Source organism: Ceratosolen solmsi, unplaced genomic scaffold (assembly GCF_000503995.2).
Source record: "Ceratosolen solmsi marchali unplaced genomic scaffold, CerSol_1.0 scaffold26, whole genome shotgun sequence".
In the NCBI taxonomy this organism is placed as follows: domain Eukaryota; kingdom Metazoa; phylum Arthropoda; class Insecta; order Hymenoptera; family Agaonidae; genus Ceratosolen; species Ceratosolen solmsi.
Window position 1 is genome coordinate 572,065 of NW_011948442.1, and position 12,090 is coordinate 584,154.

The 12,090-nt window shown below is 20.8% G+C and overlaps 3 protein-coding genes across 4 annotated transcripts in view; 1 reads left to right on the top strand and 2 right to left on the bottom strand.

Annotated features, from left to right (window-relative positions):
• The first annotated feature begins 3,413 nt into the window (after positions 1 to 3,413).
• Positions 3,414 to 5,030, top strand: LOC105365777 (uncharacterized). Of its 2 annotated transcripts, none has more exons than XM_011504021.1 (5): positions 3,414 to 3,573; positions 3,656 to 3,844; positions 3,919 to 4,438; positions 4,576 to 4,783; positions 4,865 to 5,030. In XM_011504021.1, the coding sequence occupies exons 1-5, from the start codon at positions 3,489 to 3,491 to the stop codon at positions 4,985 to 4,987; spliced, it is 1,125 nt and encodes a 374-aa protein (XP_011502323.1). In that variant the 5' UTR covers positions 3,414 to 3,488; the 3' UTR covers positions 4,988 to 5,030. The 2 variants fall into 2 exon arrangements, with proteins under 2 accessions (XP_011502323.1, XP_011502324.1); XM_011504022.1 differs by having other exon boundaries at positions 3,731 to 3,844; positions 4,507 to 4,783; positions 4,865 to 5,025.
• Positions 5,031 to 7,615: 2,585 nt separating this feature from the next.
• LOC105365778 (uncharacterized protein C18orf63-like) lies at positions 7,616 to 8,898 on the bottom strand. The gene is made up of 5 exons (XM_011504024.1): positions 8,720 to 8,898; positions 8,305 to 8,482; positions 7,946 to 8,096; positions 7,791 to 7,871; positions 7,616 to 7,696 (listed from the first exon to the last, which is right to left on the bottom strand). The coding sequence occupies exons 2-5, from the start codon at positions 8,426 to 8,428 to the stop codon at positions 7,645 to 7,647; spliced, it is 408 nt and encodes a 135-aa protein (XP_011502326.1). The 5' UTR covers positions 8,429 to 8,482; positions 8,720 to 8,898; the 3' UTR covers positions 7,616 to 7,644.
• A 1,310-nt stretch (positions 8,899 to 10,208) lies between these two features.
• The window catches only part of Hel25E (ATP-dependent RNA helicase 25E), a 4,328-nt gene continuing 2,446 nt past the window's right edge, over positions 10,209 to 12,090 (bottom strand). The window contains exons 6-10 of the mRNA XM_011504025.1: positions 11,078 to 11,209; positions 10,863 to 11,009; positions 10,548 to 10,685; positions 10,371 to 10,488; positions 10,209 to 10,299 (exon numbers count right to left, since the gene is read on the bottom strand). Coding sequence (XP_011502327.1) covers positions 10,286 to 10,299; positions 10,371 to 10,488; positions 10,548 to 10,685; positions 10,863 to 11,009; positions 11,078 to 11,209 — 549 coding nt within the window. The 3' untranslated portion in view covers positions 10,209 to 10,285. The remainder of the gene's footprint in view (positions 10,300 to 10,370; positions 10,489 to 10,547; positions 10,686 to 10,862; positions 11,010 to 11,077; positions 11,210 to 12,090) is intronic.

Consider the following 12,090-nt stretch of genomic DNA (forward strand, 5'->3'; position numbering starts at 1 on the left):
TGTTTGATTCTTAAAATATTTGAAAATCAAGTTCATTCATAATTACATTTTATATTAACTGCTTTCAAAAAGATAAAAAAGAAATATTGTTTAAAGTATATAAAAAGTTAATACTTATAATTAAGATACTTGCACAAAACTATTATTACATCACGATAATAGATATATTTTTAAAGTATATTTATATTGTAAATACGATTTTATTAATTCGCAATCTATTAAATAAACAATCCATAATTATAAAATATATGTAATGTATAATGTATATATATAATATATAATATAAAATATAGTACTTCAATTTGCCGTACGAGAAAATCTTGATTAATATATATATTTTTTATTTGAATTTAAAATAAATATTATATGAAAAGAAATATTCAAAATTTATTAAAATAATGTATATAAAATATAGAAATAATCGAAATAATTCAAATTTACCACACGTAATTTATTAATTGTCGATAAATTTGTAAATTATAATATGCCTAAAGATGACAGTATTTATGAATTTATGAATTTATGAACAACTATATGTTAAACCTTTAAATGAAGTAACTAATTGAAAATATTTTTATCCCAACAAACAACAAAAGTTTTTTTTCAATTAAGCATTATTATGAATAATTATTTATTAAGACATTTATTTTTAAATTATTGTCCTATTATTGATACTCACATATTTAATAGTATTAAAATAATAAAATAATTAAAATTAAATAATAAAATATGATCTAAAAGGATTAAATGTGTATATATATATATTCTTATCAATAAAAGGTCTATAAAAATAAAATGTATTTTCAAACCTTTATTTTTCTGAGAGTTTCGATTGAATGATAATACTAAATACTAATTTTTATACATATATTTATAATTATTATTTGCATTCACAGTTGTAATTAAAATTATTAAAAAATATTTTAATTGCTAAAATGTCTGTATATACTGTGAACATTAAGAAACAGTTATAATGTTAATTATTAAATTGTTTAAAGCTTTATTTTTTCGTATGAGATGAAATAAAACTTAATTAGCTTTATTTCTTAAGGAATTTGTTTTAAGACTTATGCCTAAAAAGATATTATTAAATAAAAACCTTGTAATCTGTTTGAATTTGATCTGGAACAACATCTGCAAGTTTCTTTATTTTATTCTATCAAGGCAATAGAATTAGCCACTACATTACGAAGGTTAATGTACAAAATTAGAAAGAGTTATCTCAAAACATTATAAACATATTGAAATGAAATATAAGAACAAAACAAATAAATCATCAAATTCAAACTGTAGATATATTATTTATATTACAATATAATAAATAAAAAAAATTTACATAACTTTAAACTTTTTGTCTAATAATATATCCTAAAACATAAAATTTATCTTAATTTAATCTATACTTTACTCACCCTTATTTTTCTATCATTTTCCAGTAAAAGCGTTTAAAAACTTTTTAAACTATCTTGGTTCTGTTGCAGCTAATATAATGATATATTTAAGAAATGATATGTTTCATCTTCTCTATGTTCGTGTATCACCATTTATTAATAGTATAATATATTAAGTCTGGATTGAAATTTTTTTTTTTTGCAATTATTCAACTAATGTTTATATACTCAATATATTAAATAAAATAAAATTTAAATAAGTATTAATTAACATTTAAATGAAAATTAATATTCAGATAAAAATAAATAAGTTAAAAAAATTATAGCTTTTGGGCAAATTAATTATAATAAACCAACTTTTCTTATCTAATATTAATCATTAAAAAATTGTGAAAATACAAATGTGATGGAGAATTAAAAGATGACAGAATTTATTTAAAAATATTCTGACGTTTTATAAAAATCGGCATAATATGTGAATAGTGGGTAATAATAATATGTGAAGGTGGGTTTAATTAGTTTTTCAATAGAGATGACGTCAATTGGAAACGAAAAAATATATATAAATTATATATGAGTTTGTACAAATAAAAATAAATATACTGGTAATCGAATATTTTATACTTATATAATTATCAATTTTCTCCCCTCAATTCTAAGTATATGTAAAAAAATATATAGCTGATGATTTACTATAAATATACAATTTAATTACTTTTTTTTAGTTTTGTAGAAGCCAATAGACAACACAACATGCATTGAGAAAGAAAAAGGGTAAAATGTATATCTATTGGTTTTTATTAGTGTCAATTAAAAATATCTACATTCATATATGTATATTAAATATTTCTATTTAACGTATAATACTATAGATACTTTAGATTTAAAAAATCAATTTTTTATTTATTTTCAATTATTTCAAGCTTAGATCTTTAATTTGAAATAATTTTTTAACGAAATGATTTTCATGCTTTATATATGAGTAAAAAATTTGATTAAAATATCCTATATTATGATCAAAGCTATATCAGTAGATGTATCCACATTTCAAATGCGTTATCAAGACCTAATTAATAGGTCGTAGCTCTCTGTTTCTATAAAGATTTTACACGATACTTACAAGAAAATATTGATATTTGAATATAGCTACATATTTAACAAGAAATGTTAAAATTTGTTCCAAGAGAGTAATAGGTACTATTCATTTATTAAACATATACTATACAGTTTTGAATAAATCTGTACAGTATATTTTTTTCTATTTCCATAAATTGATAAAATTTATGATTGTAATAAATTACTAATATTACTATAATTAGATAAAAGTATAAATTATTTTAAAAATTTAAATTTTATATATGACATTTATAGATGAGAGATATTTATGAGCAATAATTTTTCATGTATACATCAATTAAAATAAAGGTTAAATTTATTAAGTTTGTAGAAAATATTTAATGTATAAGATAGTATTATTCATGAAATAGCAATTTGCTATATTTTAAAAATAAATTACATATAAAAATTTGTAGAAATGTAATGTGTTTTATAAATTAATAATACAAAGCACATGTTGAATAATTTAAATGTTAACGTAGGATTGTAAACTACTTAATAACAGTAACATAAACGATAATAGAAATCAAATCGGCAGGTTTAACTTGTTTAGTTTATCTTTGTCTATCTTATTGAATACTTTTAAAACAGAGTAAAACTTATTTTTTGATAAAATGAATTCTAAAGATTCTAATTGTTTACAATTCAAATGGTTCATTAGAAAAAAAATTATGAACATAATAAATAAAGACTCCAGTAAAAAAAAAATAGAATCACAAGTAATACAAATATTAAATAAAACTAGTAAGTACATATACATAATTTTTTTAAATGAAATTAATTTTAATTATACATGCTTCTATATATATAATAAGATATTGTATATATACAGACTATTCTTTGAATATTGTAAATAGATATAAAGAAAATATTGTGCACATTAGTGCAACAAATAATTGTGTAGATATAATCAAATATATTTTACAAAAACATGGTAAAAAATGTTTAGAACGAAAAAATGCTTTTGGCTGGACCCCACTTATGCAAGCTATTAGAAATGAAAGTACACAGATGGTAACATTTTTACTAAATCTTGGTGTTATTGTGAATGACTTTTCGTTTTTAGGTAATCAAATAATTGAATTATCAACTTTATTTTAATCTTATTTCTTATTAATTAAAAATTATATATATATATATATATATAGGGATGTCCATTTTAAGTCTTGCATGTGCTATTAGTGGCGATATGTTTGAGTTAATTTATAAGAGTTGTCCATCAGCTTTAGAATATGCAGCTCATGATGATATCAACCCATTATGTGTGGCAGCATTGAAAAATGATAAAGAATTATTTTTCAAATTAATTCATCTTAATTTAGATCTTCACAGAGCAAGTAAATTAATTAATTGTATAATATCAATTGTCTATAAAAGTATAATTTAATAGAAATTTGAATTTTGATTAAAGATGCTTTCACGCATACAATGATCAAACAATCAACAGAACCAGAAATAGTTGCAGTAGCTAAATCACATTTAAATTCAGAAGATTATTGGAATGATCTTTCTGATATCGAAGACTTATTAAAAGATGAAGAAAGTACTAGCAATAGTATAAATAAGACTGATATTAAAAGCATTTATTATAATGATAATTTAAAAACAACAACTTGTATTACAAAATTTTGTGTTGAAATTTCTCCATCAGCAATGACTAAGCATATATCAAATAAAAATTTGTATTTGAATTTACAACCTTCAAAGTTAACTTATATATCAAAAAATCCTCTATCACCTGATTTGTCATACTTTAATGGTGATATATTACCAATTTCTCCAAACACTTTTGTTCTAGAAGATGGTAAAAATAACACATTCACAAGACTTACATTAAACGTAAATGAAAAAATAAATACCACAGAAAATTATATAAATAAATCATCATTAATTAAGATACAGGATCCTGTATCCCCATTAGTTCTCAGAAGGTAATGAACATTCTTAATAATTTTATAGTAACTTATTGAAGGTTTTTGTATTCAAATTTGATAAATAGGTGTCAAAATAAACGTCCACCAAATTTAAGATTTAGAAGCTTTAGTAATAATTCAAATGCCACTTTAAGTTTTAAGCCTCAATTTAGTCCAACTAAGTCACCCAATTTACCTCACGATATGAGCGAGGATAATATATTTGATGAAACAACTCCTACACCACCCAAATATAAAACGCCTCCACGAGGAATAATGTTAGATCCAAGTACTACCCGGTTAATCGTTTTACTGCAACAGTTTGGATTAAAAAGACATATTCCTTTATTTGTTGAGCAAGAAGTAATTATTACTACTATAATTTTGATTTTAAAGCATACACTATTTAAATAAAAATATTAATTTTTAATTATTTAATTTTAGGTAGATTTGGATTTATTTTTATCTCTTAATGATAAAGATCTAATTGAAATAGGAATTGACTGTAAAATAGAACGATTAATTTTATTATCTGTTATTAAGGAATGTAAGGGAAGTGAAACATGAATATGTTTTATATTAGATAAAGTTATATTAAAAACAACATACTTTATTACACTTATAAAATAGTTACAAAATTATTTATTTAAAAACTTATTTGTATTCATAGAAGCTCAATAAATATTACATAAGTTACAGTAATTAATTTTAAAAAAATATTCAATAACAGCTAAATAATTTAATGTAAAACTTAATACTGCATTCAATAATTAAAATTAATTATTGAAATTAAAGCAATTATTAACAAATAAATATTTGTTGATATCATTTATAAATATTAATATTTATATTATTTATGTTTTAATCAAATGTTAGTGCTTCTGTACAAGCAAGTTTGTAACATTCATAATTATCAGAATTGAATTCATTTGAAGATTGTGATAGAATACTCATAGAATTACTATCACGATTTTTAAATTCAAGTGTTAAATTTAGTTGCAATGCATTTGAATTTAAAAGCGTGTTATTCTTTAAATTACAAATATTAAGTGTATTTCTATGCAACATCTTTTTGTTTTGTATTGTACAAGCTGTATTGAGTGAATATTCTGTTAAGCTCTTTATTGAACATATGTTTTCTAATTTATCATTTGAATTAAAAATTAATATTGAAGATGGTATTTTATATGTTCTACTTTGATTTAAACCATATTTTAGAAAATTTTGTTTACCCTGATTAAAATCTTCAATTTTTTTGTATTGATTTTCATACGGATCAAATATAGAATAGTTTATTTTATTTTTTTCATTTTTATTGCGAGTAGTTTGAATAGATTTGCAAATTATTAAGTCTAGTTTATTTTCAAATTTATTTTTAAAATTAAATTTATAAACTGGAGATCTAAATAAAATATCAAACTTTTTTTTATAAAATTTTTGATTAATAAAAATATATTTTAATTTTTGAGATGTTTCTTTTTTTAATTTTACTTTTAAAACTATGTTATAAGATTTTGAATTTTTATAATTTAATTTTTTATTTTGCAAATAAAGATCTTTTATACGTTGTTGCCTTTTAAATTCTAATCTAGTATTTAAATTAACTATAGATTGTAAGGAACTTGATATACATATATATTTTTTTTTTCCTGTAGTCATATTAAATTTGTAGATTTTTAATAACTTTAATCTTACTCTTTCAGTTGTTAAAGATCTTGATTCATTTAAAGATTTTTTATCTTCATTCATCTTAATACATTGAAAGCTTTTGTATATTTTTAGAAATAAACGTTTTGATAATGTTTCTAAGAAATAGTTTATATTTTTCTTTTTGGATTTATCCAACAAAGCAGGTGAATATTGTAATGAATTATATAAGCAATCAACAATATTAATATTAATTCTAGAAGTATTTTTATTAAACTGTTGCACTTCAAGTTTTTGATATGTCTGTAATGTTTTGATTGATTTATAAATATTGTGATTAAAATTATTTGTTTTTAATTTTTCAAATAATTTTTTTCTTAATTTAAATAGTGTTGATCGATCTGTAATCTTATTATCATAATGAATTATTTCTTTAAAATTATCATTTTTTTTATATATATTATATAAATTAAATGTAGATGATAATAATTGTAATTGATTAAAACATTGCTTGCTCTGTGACTTAAATTTATTGGAGTACTCTAACATTTGTAGCAACTTGTCGTTTTGTAATGAGGAATTATTTATTGCCATTGTTGCTTGTACTTTATCAATCAACTGTTTTATATTATTCAAATTATTATGCATTCGAACAGTTTTAATTTTTTTACAATCGATCAAGTTCATATAAATATTTTCTATATTTTTTATTACTAGTTTTCTATATAAAATTAGATTTAAACAAGGATTTTTAAAATAATTTTTAATAGAAGAATAATCAGACAAAATTTCATCTTTTTCATTAAAAATAGCAGAATTTTCACTTATAAATTCTAAATTATTATTATTTATATTCATTGAAAGTAAATTATAATATGAAAAAATATTTATATTATTATTTTCTTTTTCACTTACTAGAGATATAATTTCTTTATATTTTTTAATATAATTTATTTTATAAAATATTTGTTTTTTACCATTAATTATTATTTTATACTGACAGTGAGTTTCAATTATAGGTACCTTCTTACATTTTTCTCTATTATTTAAATTTGATTTCATTATAGAAAGAATTTTTTGGTAATAAATCTTTGTCAATGCAGACATTTTTTCAAGTTTGCTAATTACAAAACATGAGACCAAATCCTTTTTTTTATTTGCTGCTTTTATTATATAATTAGATGTTTTAAAAAAATTATTTCTCAATTTGGTTACATTTTCTTTTTCCTACAATTAAAATGCAGTTATATTATACTATATTAAAATGGTGTATTCATGTGGTAACAAATATTTTTAGTTAAATACAATATTTGTTAAATTGTAAAAATTTATAAAAACATAACTAACAAATTTAACACATTTTCTTTTTAATATATACGAACATTCTATATTTAATTCAGGAAATAGGTGACCAATTTTTATTATTTCACTACATACTGAATATATATTAGTAGATAAGTCCTTAATAAATTTAGAAATTATTTTACTGTTATTTTCACAAGTGAAAAATTTAGGCATCTTATATAATATACATATTTGTGGATATATGAATTTTTTATAAGGATTTAATGGAAAAATTACTTCATAGAATAGCATCCCTTGATCAACTTTTGGTAAATGATAAGAATACTATTAAATTAAAGGTAATATTAATAAAATAATTTTGAAAAATTATAGTTTAACAAAGATATTTAATTTATTTTGTACCATATTTTTCCAATACCTTCTAAGATCATTATAATTTGCAAAGGGACAATTACTTGGAAGTGTTTTTGAAACTGAAACAACTTTTGCTTTTGTTAACCTATAAATGAGTTGTAAAATATATCAATATATTTAAAATTATTTTAAAAATTAAATATAATACGTTATATTTACTTAGGTAATACATAAACCCATGAACTGTAAAATATTGTTATATTATTCAAATTTCCCATTGCATTGAATTCAGCGTTTTTTATTACATACTCATATGTTAATGGAAATAAAGTCATTTTCATTGCTTTTATTTCAAGTTTTGTATCATCATCTGCAATAAGATTATAAAATATATAAATAAAATAGATATTTAATTGTTGTATCAAAATATATAAATTTTTAAACAATCTTGACCAGTTATTATATTAATTACAAATAATAAATCAAATTTATGTTAAATATTAAAAAAAATATTTATTAATAATAAATATCTTAAAAGAAATTTTCGTTATTTAATATAATTAAATTCTAATTAATACCTGTGAACAAAATATTCCATTCTACAGTATCAATACTACATGGTAATGATAAAAAACTAAAGCCAGGAAGATAAAAAGATTTTCCAATTAAATTCCAAAGAGGAGCAAGTTTAAATGTAAACATATATTTTAAACAAGCTTTATATATTTTTAAGTGAACTGGCTCTGGATTAGAAAACTATCAATAAAAAGATTATAAAAATATTATACATATGCACATAGTGATTTAGAAAAAATTATATTAACAAATATTAATAAATTAGAGTTATAAAAATATTTGTGTATAATAATTATACAAATTAGATAAACTTAATTTTTAATTATATTTAAAAATTGATTGCAATACATATATAAATATATAAAAATTTATTTAAATAGCTTGTATATATATTAAATATATACTTATTATCCATACTTGAACTTGTAAATTCAAAAGATGTTTTTGTAATTTTCCTGTGTAATAAAATTGTTTATTGATAATGACGTGAATCCAATTATCTACACTTTCAATTGATGGTGACGCAATACAACACCTCACAGAATATATAATTAATCTGTAAATTTTTATATAAATTAGTTTAATATTAATATTGAATAAAAATAAATTATAACCAATTCTAAAATGAATATTTGCCTGCATGTTAAAATTTGGTAATGAAATAAAGACTTTATAGTATTTTTCATATATAACGGATTTATTTTACAATTTATACAATAAAGATCTTTGAGATTTGGAATTTTTAAATTAATTTCTGTTTTATACATCCTTTTCTATAAATTATATACTGTTTCAAATTTACGTTAATAACATATATTCGTTATTCAAAAAGTGAATTGTTCAGTTTTCAAAATAATATTAGTTTATGGATAACGTTATTTCGAAGATTTTTAAATATGAATACTATACTATTAAACATTTAAAAAATATTTTGGACAATTTTAATATTTATTGTTTTCAGATATTGAATTTAAATTTTATAAGAAAGTTTTAAACAATATGAAAATAATACCATAATAAAATTATAAATAGTAAAAAATAAGTATTTATTAAATTTAGTTTAAAAATAATTTCTTGTATTACTAATGTTTAACAACAAAGCTATATTTCATAAAAGTTAACAAATGGAATTAAATATAACCAAAATTTACTTAAATATATATATATGAAATAGTATGCAATTGTAAAAATAAAAGATAAATTAAGTACTGGAATTTAAATTGTAGTTATATTAAGACACTGGAAATACAAGTCTAGTTTATATTTAGTAAATTTATGTATATAATAAGTTTGGATATTTTATATCTAATAAAAGAAATTGCAATTTTATTTATATCCTTTATCATTTAGTTTTGATATATATTTATTTTATTCTTTGTAACATTATGCTTTATATAATATAGTAAATATTGTCATAAATTTAATAAAAATTATTACTTATCCTCAAATCAATAAATTTAAGGATATGTTTACAAGTTCAAGTTTATATAGGCACCCACACACACATTTATAAATTATAATTAAAATTGTATTATATAATAATTAATTTTCATTAAATACTTTTATTAAATTAAATGATTTTCAAATAAAAATTTAACCCTTAAATAAAAATACATAGGAAATGTGAGATAATAAACAATAAATTAACATAAATTTCAAGAAAGTAAGTACACCCTTTTTTATTGTAAATTATAAATTTCATTATTTACAAGTCTTAATGAATACTAAATCAATTAAAAATAAAAGAAAAAAATTTGACCAAATATTCAAATACTGCTAAAAATCGTAATAATTACAAAAAAGTTCTATCGGAAAATTTGCTTTGATAAGGTATTACTTTTGTATAGATTACAAAAATTAATAAATAATTGATTATAGATGCAGATTATTGCATTTAATTATCTACTTCAATACACATATTTAGTTAATGAAAAAGTTCAATGATAAAATTGTGAAAAACTTGTAGCCAATTTCTGATTTTTGTTATCGTCCCTCAACTGAAAATAAAAATAAAATTTAATTGGTGATAAAACAATATTTAGTAATTTTTAACTATTCAGATGCATACTGTACGAGGCTAAATCTATTTCATCAGGTAATTCAGTTATGTTTACATCAAAGCGTTCTTGTACATCATTTAAAATTTTAGCATCTCCTTCATCACTGACTAAAGTTATAGCCAATCCCTAAAGATAAATTTGCATTAGTAAAAGTAGAAATAGTTACACTACATATTTTAATTTACCTTTGTGCCAAAGCGTCCTGCTCGAGCTACACGATGAAGATAAGTATCAGAATTTTCTGGCATATCATAATTGAACACAATATTTACTCGTTCAATATCCATACCACGTCCAAAAAGATTTGTAGCTACTAAAATCCGCTATAATATGAATAAATATAATATTGTGAGGTTTATTCAATAATACAGTTTGTTAATAAATAATAATAAATAATACACTCAGTGAGAGAGTTCAAAAGAAATCACGAGATCAAAATAAAAAGTTGCATCATTGTGTTATTAAAATTAAAATTGTATTTATAAATTTTTAATAAATACCTTTTGAAAATCTTTAAACGATTGATATCTGGTTAATCGTTCCTCTTGCGTCATTCCTCTATGAATACCAATTGCAGGGAAATTTTGTTCAGTAAGAAGTTGTGCAAGAGCCATACACCTTTGTACCGATTTAACGAAAATTACAACCTACAACCAATATATAAATATTAAATTATCAACGTTTTATTAACGTTTAACTTAAAATTAGAACATACTTGATTAAATTCAAGCACATCAAGGAGCTCAAATAATTTTTTATTTTTTTCATTTTCCTTAAGCTTGACATAATGTTGCTGTAAGCCATGAAGTGTAAGTTTAGCTTCATCATCCACATAGACCTCCATTGGCTGTAGAAATAAGGAAATTTTTTATAAAATAATCTAATTTACACTGTTATCTCATTAGAAATAACTCCAATAATTTGATCCTTTACTGAACAGTTGATAAGCTCCCATAAATGTTTACATTTATTTACATAGATTATACAACTTAATTTAAATTATTATTATTGCTTAATGTTATCACGGATTACAGTAAAAATAGAATAATATAAATTGATATAATTTTGTAATCTTAACTATTTCAATGTGACAAACATTTAATTTTCTATATATAAAATAATACAAATATAAAATATTTTTTAACGTCTAACACCAAACAACCTATTGTCATCAACTGTATTTTTACCAGTTTATTACATACTGTTTGGTGATTCCCACCTCCTAGCAGTGTCAATAACAAGAACTCTGCAGTTGCCTCCACACCTAGGAATACTCAGCTACTTCCACTTTCTTGTACATGGTATACACCTTATTTTCTCCAATTACTTGAAATTTTCTCGGCATGCATAACGTTTAAGAATGTTGAACGGTTGTACAAATGCATGATCAAAATATTAAGATTTGTTTTCAATAACCCATATATAGTCATATTAAATAAATTGGTAAATTATCCAATAAATATAATTCATACTCTTTGAAACTAAATTTAGAGAACTTATTAATTTCGGATGCCAACTACTTTAAAATTCTGGTAATATCAACTATTTAACATAACGCGAAATATAACTCAATACAATCCGATCAAATACAATTTTGTATAATGTTAAACGATTTTCCTAGAATTCCTCTTGAGTCTTCTTTCTTGAACTCTTCTTTCTTCAAGTTATCTTGGAAAATTCTTCATTCCACCCACATTAAAAAATTTTACTAAACCCAACCCTGATTTA